The following is a 17,960-nucleotide window of genomic DNA, read 5'->3' as shown; positions in this document are numbered from 1 at the left end:
CATCAAGGATCAAGGTTGAATCCCTGTTTATTATTCAAAGCCTACTAAAATCTCCACAGACATAATTATTCATCCAGCTGGAGATCATGAAATTATGTCAAAGAATAATGGCAATTTTATAATTTCAATTAATAAAATATAAAACTAGCCTAGAGAGTGTTCATAGCAGTAGACACCGGACCACTTTTGAACATCAGACACATGGTCTTCCCTGTTTTTGGTGTTCTTTTTTTTTTTGGCTTCTGGCCCTTGGAAAGATGTTTATTAAGAGATGCTTAACAGCTAAAGATGCTTTAGTAAAACACAGTATTACTCAATGCTTATTAATGTATACCTGTTCTTGTGTGTGACCTGGACATTTGCAGTGTTATAATGACATCACTTCTGCAAGCAGCTCTTAAAACATGACAGTGCATACACATGCAAACATACCAACTTAGAGGCAGATTTACTAAGAGAGGCGCTAATTACAGGGTCTGCTGACACTTTTGTGCAAATGAGGTCAGCCAAATTAGCAGTTTACCTTGACTCTTACCATGACTCTTTAGGTCAAAGTAATGACTTATTGTCTCTATATTTTGACTTACTAAGTTAAAGTATTAGGAAGTAGAAGTTAATGTGAAATAAATAATGTGAAGTGGCTGGTGTTTACCAGTTTGTTTCCATCAAAAAAGAAATATACTTGTGTGAAAAAGCCTATGTTAGTGGCAAAAATAAGACAAGCTGTCCAAAGGCATTGTATGCAGTGCACAGTGAGTTTTACTATCAGTCTTGGTAAATCAGGTGCCTCATTATAATAATCACCTCCCAGTATTTTGCACTTTGAGGGGGAAACTCCTCTAAATGCATATGCAATGACACAAAAGAGCAAAAGAGCAGCAACCACCCCTTTGATCTTATTATGAGTGTTAAGAACCTGTTGCAGCTATTTAGTAAATCACCAAAATGGAGTTTGTGACAACACAAGTTTGTAAATCTGCCTCTTAAACTCCACCTGGCTACAAACGCACCATCCCATATCTCATCATTTTCTAATGAGCTAATTCCCTTATCAGTAGTGGCTCAATATGCAGTTCAATAACACATAAAATTAATGAAGCGCTTTTTAGTCAAGTCAAGTCAAGTCAGCTTTATTGTCAATATGACAATATGTACAGGACATGCAGAGTATTGAATTTGCGTTACTCTCAGACTCCATGGTGTAGCAATAACATTAACATTTTTAACTCACAACTGAAAATGATCTGCTCTGCCACGTTGGTCAGACATCTGTAAACAACTACATTCACTCTGAATGGTCCTCAACTGCATCTCAGGGAATTCTGGGTGAGAGGTTACTGCACTGATGCAGTCTTTACCAAAGTCTGAACTGAGGATGCATAGAGAGCCTCTCTTTGAATAGCATGAGAAATGGGACACTGTACAGCCTTGTGGTCTTTACAACTGTATGTAAATGAGGACCACAAGACCACAATCAAGTCTGATGACACTCAACCTATTTCTTAGAGTTTGACCTGGTTTTGCTAGAAGTCATATTTATTACATATGTGAAAGCAACCAATTGATCTAAACATAGGATTATATTAATTGTATTAGAATATGCCCAAAGTTTGTAGACACTTGCCCATCCAGTTTATCTTCTTGGGTATTAATAGAGAGTTTGCTGCCCTACTCTTCTGAAAAAAGCTTTACACTAGATGTTGGAACATTGCTGTGAGAATTTGGTTGCACTGAGCCACAAATTCCTGTCCAGCCCATCCTATCACTCCATCATGCTGTAGAACACAGTTCCACTGCTCCACAGTCTAGTGCTGGGGGGCTTAATACAGATACACTGTAGACCAGATGTTGGATATTGCTATCACTGCTGCAGGACTTCTGAATTTAACACACACATCCAGTGCTGAGTGTTTTGAAGAGCTGGGAAAGGCTTGTCTTTGTAAAATTGTCACCAAAGTCTACACAGCGTGTGGCATTCTGTGTGTGTCTGCTCTACTGGATGTACAGTATGAGCTTAGTCTGATTAACACACTGTTCAATCACAACCCTTGCTGAGACACAGACTCAGTCAGTCAGTCAGTGTTTAGAGTAGATTGTTTTTTTCCCAACAAGTTAAAACAAACAAATAAATAAATAGAAATAGAAATAGTTTAGTAAAATTTGTAGAAAATCAATAAAAGTATAATTTGGTCAGAGGTGTTCAAACTTTTGCATACCACTGTAAATACACTTTCTGAATCACATGATTGATCTCGCTCATTACACCATCCATAAAACATGAGACATGAATACATTAATGTGGGTTACTTTATTTACTGTCACAACTACTGAAGTTTATACAGTAAATTCAGTGATCAATGATCTTAAATATCAAGGTCATATGCAGTGTATTTATAAAGCACACTTCATACACAGGGGTAATTCAAAATGCTTTTCAAACAGAAAAGCAAAATTAAATATAAAAGTGAAGGCTGAGTGAATGTCTTCTCAACTACGTAAAAGCTGGGGGCTGAACTTGTGATCTCCTGACTATAGAACCAATGCTTAGCTGTTTGCACTACTCAAGAGTCCAGTCCAGTGTCTTGAAATGAAGCAATGAAAAGCCTCTGTATCCAGACTTGAGGAATGATGCATTTTTCTATGCTTCTGCTTTTTCTCATAGCATGTAATGTGTAAATAGTATTTTTTGGTACAAATAACACTGTTGACAAACCAAGAACAAGTGGAACGAAAACAACTCCTTACTCTTTCTGTGATCTGGTTGCATTAATACATGTATGGCCAGGTTCTGTGTTGCTTTCTCTCACATCTTCAGAAGAATTCTGCTTTTGTGTTCACTCCTCACGGACCTTTAAAAGATGATCTTCATTTAAAATTTGTTTTGCATACAAGGATTCCTAAAGTACTTTATATTATTATTATTATTATTATTATTAGTATTATTGTTTTCTTACAGAATATGGATCAGTTTGTCAGTTTTGAGGATGTAAATTTGACCTTTGTCATGCTGTACTGTTGCTCTCACCTTCGTCTGTGTTCTGCTTCAGCTCTGAGTACACAATGCCATCATTCACACTAGTCTTCTCTAAACAGAGGCCAAAAACCGAGAATTAGCTTCCAGAAAGATTGTCAACTCATCAAAATCAATGAATTCCTGATTTGAATGCCAGACTAAAAAAAATATAATAATCTTTTAAAGTCCCTCGGTTCTAAGTATTAAGCAGGTATGTGTGAGCTCCGAAGTACTAGATAATTATTTTGAGTATCAAAACTAAATTACACCGAAATGACTGACGGTTTCCAGCTATCAAACTGAGAATATGAAGAAAAGTAAAATTGATTATGAACATATTAAAATACAAAAATATATATAAAAATAATTCAAAGGTGAACTTAAACATGAAAGCAAAGTGAGATTAAAAGCTTAATAAATACACAAGTATATACAATGTAAAACTCTTTGTACTTCGTCCAATGTTATAATCGATCATAAAAGCAATCATACTTTTTTCCCCAAAATAATTGCACAGTACTGTGTAGTTTGTACATCACACTTACCCAGTTAACCCCTTAAATGGTCAGGTCCCACTGGCAGGCCCAAAATTTAAATACACACTTCTATAATCTAGGAATAGCTCAGCCAGTTTGCCCTGTAGTCCCTGTAGTTACTGAGAAATAAGCCTAAATTTGTAATAAGCCTGAGATTTTAAAGGGTTAATGCCTAGAATTTGTTGGGAATTTCAATGTTATTTAGTTATAACTCCCCCAAAATAATAATACTACTTTAACTACAATAGAAAGCGTTACCATAGAAAACACTACGAAAGATGACAAAGCGTTAACAAAAACAATTGATAAATTGAATAAAACTTGTGATTTAGAAATTAGAATCCATCTAATGAATCTAGGATCTATGAAACAGTATCTCTTGATGTGGGTACATCAGAAAAACATTTAAATTTTGCTCTACCATGTTGTTTCTTTGGGTTCTTCTTCATTTTCACTTCAACCTCAGCATAAATTATATCCATGGATCCAGCACCAACATCTGCAGTAGCGTAGAAGACAAAAGAAAATGCAGATGTTACCACTTCACTGACCTCTAACTTTCAATCATCCCAAAGTGCACACTTCTTTTCTGCTGATCCTATGACAGCTGTCATTCAAAATGTGATATCTTCTATGTTATCCAGTCGACTGAGATTAGGAAAAGTTGCTCTGCACTTTTTTGTGGTTTCCTTACTCTACACACCTGACACAGCCAATTAGGCGCTTACTACATAGTTAATGAATTGAATCAGGTGTGGTCAATAAGACGAAGCAAAAAATGTGCATAGTGTTGGGTTGGCGGGGTTGGGATTGGGAACCCCTGATATAGAGAAATAGAGGCAGAGTACCTGTGGCTTTGCCTGAATGTAGATTTGAATAAATGGATTCAGTCTGTGAATCCTGTTCTTGAATATCTTCCCCTGAAATAGTAGAAACATTGGATACCATAACACAATTGCACACACCTAGCATATGATATATGACTGAATGTATGGTAGACACATCCTGATCTGCTGATTTGGTATATCTGATACTAAAGCATTACAAATACCCAATCAAACTGTACCTTTGTTCTTGAAGTTCTTGTTTTTCATCATCACCTGTGAGTAAACAACATCATTGGACTCGTCTGCAGCATCACCTGATACAGAATACAGTGTTAGTTACTGTAAGTGCCATCTTTGCTTTACCGCATAATTGAATATGTGCAGGCACTGTGCGGACATTAGCTTCACAGCTTTTGAATGATCCCACTGCTGAGCTACTGGTCACCTCAGTCAACGCTGACTTGTCATGGTGATGTGTCATTAACACATTGCTGGAAACTGATACACTGATATCTGCACACCACATAACGTGATCTTCAGTTCTTCTGAGCAACCAAAAATAATGTGTGGCCAGGCTCTGTGGAGCTCTTAACTCACCAGTGCACGGCAGTTAAACTGCACAGTGAGTAATGTTACAGGCACAGACCTGAATATGTCAGTGGAGAACTGTGACTGATTATTGCGACTAAAAAGCTCTCAAGGACAAGCTACTTTTGGCTGTCACTTATGTCACTGTCACTCAGCACAAAGATTACCACTATCTGAACTCAAGAAACTTTCCTATGTATCACTGTCTACATGTTGTACAAATGTTTTTTGCTCTTTTGTGCTCTTTCTGCAGGCCCCCTAGTGGCAATTCTTCAGGCAGAATGGAAATCAACTTGAATATTTTTAAATAATACAATCAAATAAAATATTTTTCCCTTGTAACTCTGTTATCAAATGAACTAGCACACTGCTGGCCATCTGTGTGTGAGTCTGTTGGCTGTTTGAGTGTGAAATGTGGCTCTGTGTTGAGATGCTAGTGAGCAATGATGGGTTAAAGGGAGGGGTTGGAACTCCTGCTGTAAAAACAATTCACACCTCTCTGCAAAGACGGCCATGCCAAGATAAAACGATCAGCACAACTGTAACTTTCTTGATATTCCATCAAAATATTTGAAGAAAAAAATAAAAATGCAAAGAAATTGGATTTAATGGATTTGATGGACCTCCAAAAATGCAAAAATCTTTATTTATTTATTTGTTTATTTATTTAGTTAGTTATTTAATTGGTTAGTTAGTTAGTTAGTTAGTTAGTTAGTAAGTTATTACTGTGAAAAGAGTTTAAAAAAAGCATTCACTGAATGCAGCCTAAGGCTGTAATATGCAAATAAACTGTCTAATCAATAATGTTTTTACTCTCTGAGTGTTTCTCTGTGTGTTTTGAGGAATCAATTCATTCATGTAATCTAACAAAACTCACCTATTTTGTACATTGGAATAATATGTTGGAACCATAATATGTAGCAACGTGATCATGATGCTAATATTTTGATAATGTCATGCGGCGTCAGTAAGGACATCATTTTCAGCTCATGTAAAAAATAGGGAAAATACTCTTTAACTCATTGTCTGACCAGCCTGCATTGGTGAGTATCCTGATTGGTAGTCCTCAGCTCCTGACTCTCTCTGTTTCTGCTCTGACATCTGCTTGGTGTTCAGCTTGTTTCCTTTAGGGACAGACAGATTCACCATCAAGACAGAAATAAAAGAAAAAGTGTAATAATGTAATAATGTAAAATAGTTCAAGCAAGTTTAATGCTCTCTGTTTTATGCATGTTTTATTTATACATTATCATTAATTGTCTGGATGAGTTATCAGACCTTTTTTGGTTTTGTAGCACCACAGCAGTATCAGTAAGATGATGAACAACACAGCAAAACTCACTCCTACAACCACTCCAACCAGACCAGCAGATCGTGTAGACACTGAAAAAATATTAATTTTCACAGAAACAATTTGTAAAATGTTCGAAAAATGTTTAATCCTATTACTTGATTGGTTTAATAACAACTAAATTTAAAAAAGTTCTCTCACCTCTGACTGAGGTCCAGCTCTGTGGTGACTCTCCTTTCTCTGGGTGTTTACAGTGATAGAGACCTTCATCTGACTTTGAGACAGTATGGATGGTCATCTCTCCTGTAGTCTGAGTCTGGAGGAGTGATCCATTCTTATAGAACTCAGCTGTGAGGTTTGGGGGCTTTGTGAAGCGATATAAACAGTGTAGAGTCAGAGGATCTCCCTCAGTCACAGGATGAACAGGACTGTCCAGAATCACATCACCATCTGGAAGAAAATGTAAATAAAAATGCTGAAGTTGTGAAAAAGTAAAGAACCACATAGTGTTCGATGAGCTCCATACCTGATGTTACTGTGAATGATCTTCCTTAACAAAGATTGTAACCTTATTAATGAGGTCAGATGTTGTGACTGAAATCTCATATTGCTTTATCTGCTGTAAGAGATCTGATTCAGCCCATGAGAAAAACAATCAACAGTGCAATACAGCTGTTGTGTTCATCATAAAATGTAGTGGCAGATGTACAATGGCATCAAAAGTAAATAGTGTGGCGGGAAGGAGTTTATTCATTCATAAATGACGAGTACTGGTGTGTTTTACTGCTTGTGTCATTTAAGCTGTGGCTGCGTGTTTCCTTCATTTAAGTATGGTGGTAGTGATTAATAACATGACACAAAAAATAACATTTGAACCACTCTGATGGCAGTTTTCCCTGTAAGGTGCCAATCATGATTAAATGGTATACGGTGCAGCATACAGCCAATCACACACAGTTATCTGATTAACCAGATTATTTAAAAAACACATTTTGATTTGTTTGAATGGAGCAGCATGGCTAGCCTTCTAACTGCTGCTGTAGGGGAACAGAAGAGAAAAAAACACTTGCTTAAGCAGGATTTCAGACTGACAGATTTACCTGCACTGTATTTAAACAGCGCAGTTCTTCCTGCATCAGTCCTCCTCATATGTGTGGAATGGTGGTTTGGAAATGGAATCCAAATAAGTGAGTCATTTAACATGTTGAAATTCTAATGTTTGAATTGATTTTATTGCAAGTAGTTTGAGCTTTTAATAGTATTTTTCAGTTTACAATGGATTTTACAAATTTACAATTTACACATGTGGAAATGACATGAAAACTGACAATTCAATTTTCCTATGTGCAAATCAAATTCCTGATATCAAGAATTCAATAAGTAGTAGTTAAAACTGAATTTTCATAAGAGTACATTGGATTCCAGTGATAAAGGAAAAATAGGAAATAAAAGCTAAAATTGCTTGCCATAGTAATCAGAATTTCAGCATGTTGATTATTTTTTTAATTGCAATAAAAATACTTCTAAATAAAAATTATTATTTTTGAATTATTTAAAAGAGAAATGGAATTGTACATACTAAAATAGTATTCTTGCTTCTGCAAAGCTTGGTATTTTATTTCTTTGGTTTAGTTTCTTTTGGCAGTCAATCATTTACATGTTGATTCTGATTGGCTCTTGTCCAGGACACCAATGAAAATGCTGCCACGTTAAAAGACAGTGGCTCACTAATCACCTCCATGGTTACTTTATGAATAGCTCTTAATTACCACGCTGCACATTTTGTGTGGCGGTGCACTGTTACTGATGACATTTATACGTCTGGCCCATCGTATTGTACATTATATGATGGAGCATTTCTCTTAACAAGAATAAACACTACACGTAGACTCACTGTGCACTGTGATGTTGACAGGATTGCTGCTCTCTCCAGATTCAGACTCACACCAGTACACTCCAGTGTGGGATGTGTAGAGGGAGTTGATGCTGCATGTAGATCCTGTAACTGATCCCCAGCCTGATGAACAATCTGACACCTTCTCACTGTGTGTGTATCGTCTCACTCTCCATCCAGTAGAGTCACTCTGTCCCTCACAGCTCAGTGAGAGAGAGTCAGTAATAAAGTGTTGAGTTCTGCTGGGACTGACCATCAGAGAGACTGGAGGAGAGACACCTTAGACACAGAAATGACCACTCAGATGTGTGATAATCTTGTTATAGATACAATGTATGGTTACTTTTTAATATGGAAAAGAGTTGGGGGGGGTTTCTAATCCCAGATAGGGTTCAGATAATGGGGCATGGTGATGGTAGTCATTTTAAAGCACTCCAACACATCCGCCTGGCTCAGAGAAATGTTAAAGATGTTTGTCTGGACATCAGTAAGCTGATCAGCACATCCCCTGATCACCCAGCCAGGTAGGGTATCAGGGCCAGAGGCCTTTCGCAGGTCAACTCTGTAAAGGGGTGGTCTTCCTCTCTGGCTGGTTGTTCTATGCTGCAAACCACATGTAAAAATCGCTCAGTGCGTCTAGTAGCGAGGCATCACCATCACAGACATGTGATGTCACATTGTAGTCAGCGATGGCCTAAATTCCCTGCCGCATGAACTGTGTGTCTTTGGTGGCCTGAAAGTGTCTGTAGACAGACAGACTGTGTCTGTGGGCTTTGCCTCTCTGATAGCCCAGGCTGTCTCTTGCTGTGTTGAGAGTCACCTGAGAGCCACCTTCATCTGTCCTGAAGGCAGCACTCCAGGTTTTCTTTGCATTTGCTGGTGTATTCAGTCAAAGATGCTGTATATTTCTCCAAATCTGTTGAATTATTATATGTAGCTGTCTCCCTGAACATGTATCCTGTCTGTGTGCTTTTGCCCCCCTCAGACTAGGTTCTCACCTGTTTCAAAAATAGTTTGGTATGAGTGAGCAGAAGTTTTTATGCTGGAATTAACATGACAGAGATGTGGACTGAGCAACCAGGGTGGGGTGGGGGGTCTCTTTGCAATCATAAATTCCACAAGCGCCACACAGTGACTTAATACACATACAGCATTTGTGCAACATTCATCATTAGTATAAACACACAAGCCACAACCACCGGTCTTACCGGACAGTGCTGCTATCCTGTGTGCAAAGTGTACTGTTAGCTCTCCTAGCTGAATGTCTGCATTTGGAATATCGTCATTAATGTTTCCTTAAAAACAAAAACGCAGCAGTCCTGGAGTTTGCGCTGGGAGGTTAGCCATTGTCTGAGGTGGTCCAGTTTATTGTCAAGAAAGCAAACATTAGCATTGAGGTGGTCCAGTTTATTGTCAAGAAAGCAAACATAAAAAGGAAACATAATTAAAAGCATGGATAAAATTGGAGAAAAATAATCTCAACAGGTAAAATGTTTGCACCAACACACATAACCTCCCAATGTAAAGGCTTAACTAAGACAAAAGCTCAAAGAAAGAAATCAGCAGGCTAAAAGTACTGAGTCAAGATTGAGAGAGAGAGAGAGAGAGAGAGATTCTTTTATTTATCTGCAGTATTCATAGACTGTAAATTATTTTACTCACCACCAATGCTTATCCAGAGAGCATCACTGTAGTGAGTGTGGTAGACTGGGTTTCCTCTCCCAGCTCTGCACCAGTACTGTCCTCCATCAGAGACACTAACTGAGCTGATGCTGTAGGAGTGTGTTTCAGTCTTGATCTCATTCTCAGGGTTCTGTGTGTGTTTGGACCAGTAAAACGTCCATCCAGCAGACTGATCCAGCTTACAGTACAGAACCACTGGATTTCCTATCAGTGCAGCTCCTTTATGGCTTGATGTGAGTTCAGGTTTAGGTTTTTCTGCTGGTGGAAATAAAGCACATAATTCAGTCCATGAAATGAAAGGGTTTACTGGGGAAAAAACCCACATTGTAGATGCTTATATTTAGAAAAACCTAAGAATGGGGTCCCCGAAAAAAGCAATAATATCTAGTTCTTCAAATCATCCTTAATAATGTAAAACTATTAAGAAGATTTAAGCTGAAAGGTAATACAACCCCATTTCCATAAAAGTTGGGATGCTGCGCAAAATGTAAATAAAAACAAAATTCAATGATGTGCAAATCATTTAAACCCTATATTTAATTGAAAATACTTCTGGGAGATTCACTCAAAAGAGGCCCCGAATATTCTGCTGTAACTCCCTTTAGGATGAAGCAATCTGAACCTAAAAAATACGCTACATACCTTGACGTATGTGTAATCGATTGCATTACATGCGACGCTGGAAGTCATCTCCGTTTTCTTCCAGACACATGAAGGGGTACGGGGGTATGCACCCGGAAGTTGCAAACAGAGGTTAAACGTCGCGACAACTGTCCGGCGCCTATCTCATCGCTCTGACGCAGGGGCATCCCGGCTTGTTCGAAGCTCAATATACTGAGGAGCACATTGCATGTTGTTTCATTCAGATTGCTTCGTGCTAGCGAGAGTTGGGACGGGGTAATGTTTACCATTGTGTTTCATCACCTTGTCTTTTACAACACACTGTAAGCGTTTGGGAACTGAAGAGACACTGCTGTAGTTTTACAGAGCCATGCTGTTGCATGCAGAATGTGGTTCGACATTGTCTTGCTGAAATAAACAAGGCCTTCCCTGAGAAAGTCATTGTCTGGATGGCAGCATATGTTGCCAAAACATGTATATATGGTTCAGTGTTAATGGTGCCTTCACAGATGTGCCAGTCACCCATGCCATGTGCACTAATGCACCCCTATACTATCATACTGGCTTTTGAACTGTGCACTGATAACAAACTGAGTGGTCTTTAACCCAGAGGGACACAGTGTCCATGATCTCCAAAAAGAATTTTAAATGTTGATTCGTCGGACCACAGGGCACTTTTGCACTTCCCTTTAGTCCATTTTAAGTGAGCTTGGGCCTAGAGAAGGTGGCAGAATTTCTGGATCCTGTTTATATATGGTTTCATCTTTGCGTTTGAGAGATTTAATTTGCATTTATGGATGCAGCGACAAACTGTTTTCACAAACAGTAGTTTTCAGAAGTGTTTCTGAGCCCGGCGGCGCGGCGGGTAGCTGCAGTGGCCACTTCGGGAACAGCAAAACGGTGCTTTTTTTGCTGTTTTTGTCTACTATCTGTCGTGTAACCTGACCAAAACTATATATCATGACTACTTCAACCAGCACCAGCGTCTACCATCACCAGAGCCTGCTACAGCTGAGAAATCAGCCTCAATCTCAATCTCTACTTCCAAACGAACTGCGGGAAGAGCTGTGCGAGCTAGGCCTGCTAAGATCCACGGCGCTGCGTGAGCCTGCTGGCCGAAAGCGATGCGCGAGAAGGCGGAAGTGAGGCAAGCATGCGGGGTGCGGGGGCAAACCCCAGACAACCAGCCGTTCCATCGCTTCTTCTCTCAAACGTTTGTTCCTTGGAGAATAAACTGGACTACCTCCGGATTCAGCGGGCTACCCAGCGTGAGTTCAGAGACTGCTGTGTTTTCGTTTTTTATGGAGATATGGATGACGAGCTCAACTCCGGACTTAGCCGTTCAGCTCGACGGCCTGTTGTGTTTCCGTGCGGATAGAGATGCTGAGCTGTGCGGTAAGACTCAAGGTGGGGGCCTGTGTGTTTACATCAACTCTGAATGGTGTAGAAACATCCCCGGCGCGTACAGGGCTGAGCCCTGCCCCCACTATGGCTACTCAGACCACATCTCTGTAATGCTCATTCCAACATACAGACCGCTCATCAGACGTGCCAAACCAGACCAGAAGCACGTGAGAACCTGACAATAAAGACACCTATGTCAGAATGCTGTTCATAGACTTCAGTTCAGCCTTCAACACCATCATCCCTCAGCAGCTGACTGGAAAACTGAGCCTGCTGGGCCTGAATGCCTCCCTCTGTAACTGGGTCCTGGATTTCCTGACTGAGAGACCTCAGTTAGTCAGGATAGGTAATAACATCTCCAGCACTACCATACTGAGCACTGGTGCCCCTCAGGGCTGTGTGCTTAGTCCGCTGCTGTTTACCCTGCTGACTCATGACTGTGCTGCAAAGTACAGCTCAAATCACATCATCAAGTTTGCTGATGACTCGACTGTGGTGGGTCTGATCAGCAAGAATGATGAGTCAGCACACAGAGAGGAGGTGCAGCGGCTAACAAACTGGTGCGGAACCAACAACCTGTCTCTGAATGTAGACAAAACTAAGAAGATGGTTATTGACTTCCGAAGAGTGCGGGGTGACCATGTCCCACTGACCATCACTGGCTCTGCTGTGGAAATCAGCCAGAGCACCAAGTTCCTCGGCGTCTACACACAGAGAACCTCACCTGGTCCCTCAACACCAACTCCATAGCCAAGAGAGCCCAGCAGCGCCTCTGCTTCCTATGGAGACTGAAGAAAGTTCATCTCCCTCCTCCCATCCTCACCATGTTCTACAGGGGGACTGTGGAGAGCATCCTGAGCAGCTGCATCATCACCTGGTTTGGGAATTGCACCTCCTCCGACCGCAAGACCCTACAGCGCATAGTGAGGACAGCTGAGAAGATTATCGGGGTCTCTCTCCCCTCCATCACGGACATCTACACCACACGCTGCATCCGCAAAGCCACCAGCATCGTGAACAACCCCATCCATCCCTCACACAGACTTTTTTCACTGCTGCCGTCTGGCAGAAGGTACCGGAGCATCCATGCCATCACTGCCAGAATCTGCAACAGCTTTGTCCCTCAAGCGATCAGGTTTTTAAACTCACAAGGACTGAACTAACCCACCCCCCCCCCTCATGCACACCTCTTTTGATGCTCTACTTGCACTATCTATCTGGAACATTGCTGCTAATACTGTGTTTACACTGTTTACAACCTCAGTAACTGTTTTCCTACCTCAGTAATTGTAATTGTTTTACTACCTCAGTAACTGCTGTGTATATGTATGTTATCTGACGTAACTTACAGATCACATCACGTTAAATATGTCTGCACCTTATTCCACTACCTCATGTCCAGAAATCTGTGCTGTGTCGGTGCTACACTGTCCAGTCTGTTTACTGTGTCTAATGTCTGTTTAATTTATTGTATTTATTGTATTGTTTTCTAGCTTAATTTTTGTTTGCACACTGTCTGCACGTTCGCACTTTGTAATTTTGTACTTTTTGTTCCTTGTTGCACCGTGTTGCTCCTGGAGGAACGTAATTTCACTCCACTGTGTACTTGTACATAGATGGAATGACAATAAAAGCCTCTTGACTTGACTTGACTTGCAGTGATTTCCACTACAGAATCATGTCTGTTTTTAATGCAGTGCCGCCTGAAGGCGCAAAGACCACGCCAGCAAATGCTGGTTTTTGGCCTTGTCCCTTACATACAGAGTTTTCTCCAGATTCTCTGAATCTTTTAATGTTATTTTGTACCGTAGATGATGAAAAGCAAAAGTTCTTTGCTATTTTATGTTGAGAAATGTTATTCTTGGATTGTTGCATTATTTGATCATGCAGTCTTTCACAGAGTGGTGAACCCCTTCTCATCTTTAATTCTGAAAGACTCAGCCTCTCTGGGATGGTCATTTTATACCCAATCACATTACTGACCTTTTGCCAATCAACCACCAGGTGTTTTTTTAGTATTACACAACTTTACCAGCCTTTTGTTGTCCCCGTCGCAACTTTTCTGGAACGTGTTGCTGGAATCAAATTCAAAAAATATTTTTCGAAAAACAAAACAATTTCTCATTTTCAACATTTATAATGTTGTATTTAAACTATTTTCAATGAAATGTAGGGTTTAAATGATTTGCACATCATTGCATTTTGTTTTTATTTACATTTTTCACAGCATCCAAACTTTTTTGAAAATGGGGTTGTATAAGCATCAGAAATTTCGTTTCCATGCACATAAGATACAGGCATTAAAATTAGATCTATACGGATCCAGGTCTGACGGTAAAACTATATTTCTAGTAATCTGTGACACAAATTGTTACGTTATACTCACCTTAAGCCAACATGAGCTAAATCTGCTTACCAAATGAGGCAGAACAGAAAACCAGAATAATGTATTCAACTCTCACTGTACGTAACTTAAATTCAGTGCTACAAAGAAGTACCTTCTCAAAGTCCTTGAAACACTATTAAAGGAGGCTACTTCTTGAAACAAGTGAAAAAGCCCTGATTTTATATCATAACCATCAACACAATTGTCACAAAAACTTTGTGCTTGATTTGTAGCAAAAATTAAAAGAAGTTAACTTTTGTAGGTGAGTGAAAATGAACAATGTAACACTCACCGTGCTTTGTGAAACAAGTAATCTTGTCAAAAAGCACTGCCTTTAAATTAGATCATTTTACTTGCCAAGACTTTGCAGAGATCACAAACTGCTTTACCACAGTAATCACTCACCTTCAACAGAGAGATTCACTCTGATACTGTACAGTGATGATGAGGGTCTGCTATCTCTCTCTCCTCTACACCAGTACTGATCCTGATCCTGATCTGCTGCTGATCTGATGGTGAAGGTGTTTGTCTGAGACTGATTGACTGCAGTTCTACTGCTGCCTTTATACCACTGATATCTCCAGTTACTGTAAGACTCTATTTCACACTTCAGAGTGACTGACTCTCCAGTGAACACAGGACTGTCTGGTTCTACAGTCAGTGTAGCTCTGGGTAAAGCTGTGAGAAGAGATGGAGAGCAGTGAATTTTCCAGATATTTACAGTCAGTGTGACCTTATATAGCTTAAATCTCTGCATTGAATGTAGTGATATGATGCTGAATATTTGTGTGAATAATAGATTAATACACTCACCTGATACAGTCAGTGTAACAGCATCACTGATCTCTGATCTCTGAGAGTCACTCCTCCTCTCTCCTCTACAGGTGTATTTACCACTGTCAGACTCTACAACACTGAATGAATATTCTTTTCTCACTTTAGAGGAATGAACTGGACGGTTACTGTCACCATCTTTATACCAGCTGTAGCTCCACTCAGTGTCTGTGTGTCCTTGTATGTCACATCTGAGAGTCACTTTCTCTCCAGTAAACATCTGTCCAGTAGGCACCAGGATCAGTGAAGCTTTTGGTCTCTCTGTACAATCACATCACATAAATATTACTGTAAACCAGCCAAATCACACACTGCTCTGTGAATTCCAGATCTATTAATAAATACTGTTACTATTAATGATTATATTTTACAGTGCAGGTTACAGGTGTAAAGATTAGACATGTACCTGTTACTGTGAGAGTCACTGCGTTACTCCAATAAGAGTCTCTTTGACTCTGTTTCTCAGAAATATAACAGTAGTATTTTGAACTGTGATCCACTTTGATGTGTTTTATGATGTAAACGTTTTCATCTGAGTGGTGAAGTTCAGTGCTCTCTCTGTACCAGTAGAATATCCAGTCAGTCATACTGTGTCTTGGAAAGGAACATCTGAGTGTGACTTTCTCTCCACTGAATATTTGTGGCCAATCAGGCTGCACAGTCAGAACTGGCTTAAAATATACTATAATAAACAAACAACAAGCACACACAAATTACTGCACAGAAAGCACATTCTGTCTGACAGTCCATAATTAACCTTTTAGCTCCCATATAAACACAATATAAGCACTATGTATAAATCACCTTGAGCATGCAAAGTCTGGACGAGTGAACTCAACACTAAAAAAAGAAAGAGAATCGGAGAAACATGATGTTAACACTAAAATTGTTAGTTTCTTCAAAAAAATGCATGTAAGCAACACATTTCATGCATACTAAAAATAAAAGGACAATTAAAGATACTTTTAACTTTCTGAGAGTCATTTTTAAACCAAATATAACAAAACCAGTAATATTTTTTCTTACACAAACAGGATGCATATAAATGTGTTTACTGTGTGAAAGTGTGATGTGGTTCACATGAAATTTTATCTGATGACCTAATTTCTACTACATGATAGCTGTGTTCTGGCGCACCAGACCAAAACCACAGTTTTACAGCACATTAGAGGACTGAAACAACACTGTTTAACACTGACACTGATTCCATGCATCGCTTTAGTGGTACAGTTTGTAATCTAATTCAAGTAATGTTACCAACAGCCAGCATGGTCAGACTCAGCAATCACAAGCATGTTTTTTCTTGTCTTCCTATTCATACTCAGAACTCGCTGTATACACTCATTTACTGCAGTTCAGTCCATTAAACACACACATTTGCGAAACAGTTGCAGTAATAAAGCCGAACATACAGAACAGAAAAGTGTTCCACTATGACTGCTGACTGAAATACACACAATCACCTCATCACACACAACCTCATGACTTACACACTCAGATTAAATATTAGTACCTTCATACAGCAGCTCTCACTCTGCTGAAGACATAAAGAGAACATTTACTCACAGAGTATTACAGAGAGTGACCTGAACTCCATACTGTCCCCGTAATGACTGACTGACTGAACAATGCTCTGTGTTCAACACTCATCACTTCCTGAGAGAGAGAGAGAGAGAGAGAGAGAGAGAGAGAGAGAGAGAGAGAGAGAGAGAGAGAGAGAGAGAGAGAGAGAGAGAGAGAGAGAATTAAATTTCCTTTACGGACAGCTGTGTGTATAAGCTTTGAGTACATACATTGTATACATGTATATATTTTGCGTGTTTCTGGCTGTTGTTGTTCAGATGATTATTTTCTTTGGAAAGGATAAATCATAAAAAAAACTGGTTGATGCACGATACTTAAGATGCTTAAGATAAAAAGAAAATGGAAGAATTGCCTCTAACGTTCTGTGAAAAATGTTTTAAAAACTATTTTTTAAATAAAGCTTTAGAAATAATAGCTAGTGATCAGCAGGCAGGTTTTCTGCTATCTTTTGAATGCAAATTGAATGTCGTTAAATTTTACGTAATTGATGGCACAGATGTTGCATCAAATAGCACTGATTTCCGGTCCTGAAGTCCATATTTATACTGATTTGATCTCTTACTGAGATAATCCATTAATGGAAAAGCCTTTAAATTTGCAATGGGGATTCTCCTATGAGACATATTGAGTGTGAATGTGTGTTAAAAACACTATTGAAATGGAAGGCAGGAGTGCTGGTAGGAATTTTTGGCTCTTTTTTGTGGCTGGGCCCACTGCTTCTCCTCATTTCTTTTTGCAGAACCTATGCTAAAATTAAAACATGCAAAAATGTTCATGACCCTGCTCTTTATTTAGTCACAGCAGTAACACTGTATATCCTGCTTAGATTGGGGGGTTGCTGTAATGAAATGTAATGAAATAGAGTTTTGTGGTCCTGATTACATAACGCAATTACATGCACTCTGTTACCCAACCCACGGGCGGCACGGTGGCGCAGTGGGTAGCGCTGTCGCCTCACAGCAAGAAGGGCCTGGGTTCGATTCCCGGCCGGGCAACCGGGGTGCTTTCTGTGTGGAGTTTGCATGTTCTCCCCGTGTCTGTGTGGGTTTCCTCCCACGGTCCAAAGACATGCAGTCAGGCCAATTGGAAATGCTGAATTGCCCCTAGGTGTGAATGTGTGTGTGATTGTATATGTATGTCTGTCTATCTGCCCTGTGATGGACTGGCAACCTGTCCAGGGTGTATCCTGCCTTCCGCCCAATGACATAGGCTCCAGCACCCCACCGCAACCCAGAAGAATAAGCAGTTTTGATGATGTATGTATGTATGTTATCCAACCCTGACTGTAATTAGCTGAAA

The 17,960-nt window shown here is 39.7% G+C and overlaps 1 protein-coding gene across 1 annotated transcript; it reads right to left on the bottom strand.

Annotated features, from left to right (window-relative positions):
• Positions 1–2,740: 2,740 nt before the first annotated feature.
• Positions 2,741–16,758, bottom strand: LOC118802485 (Fc receptor-like protein 5). Its single transcript, XM_036563028.1, has 17 exons — positions 16,644–16,758; positions 15,882–15,917; positions 15,484–15,759; positions 15,057–15,338; positions 14,649–14,921; positions 12,416–12,561; positions 11,444–11,561; positions 9,812–10,087; positions 8,150–8,428; positions 6,457–6,705; positions 6,243–6,347; positions 5,996–6,088; positions 4,616–4,690; positions 4,398–4,469; positions 3,971–4,048; positions 3,026–3,085; positions 2,741–2,849 (listed from the first exon to the last, which is right to left on the bottom strand). The coding sequence occupies exons 1-17, from the start codon at positions 16,672–16,674 to the stop codon at positions 2,842–2,844; spliced, it is 2,457 nt and encodes an 818-aa protein (XP_036418921.1). The 5' UTR covers positions 16,675–16,758; the 3' UTR covers positions 2,741–2,841.
• Between the last annotated feature and the right edge of the window lie 1,202 nt (positions 16,759–17,960).

This window comes from Colossoma macropomum, unplaced genomic scaffold (genome assembly GCF_904425465.1).
Source record: "Colossoma macropomum unplaced genomic scaffold, Colossoma_macropomum, whole genome shotgun sequence".
NCBI classification, from domain to species: Eukaryota; Metazoa; Chordata; class Actinopteri; order Characiformes; family Serrasalmidae; genus Colossoma; species Colossoma macropomum.
The sequence above is the reverse complement of the archived record's forward strand: the minus strand, read 5'-3'. Positions and strand labels throughout refer to the sequence as shown.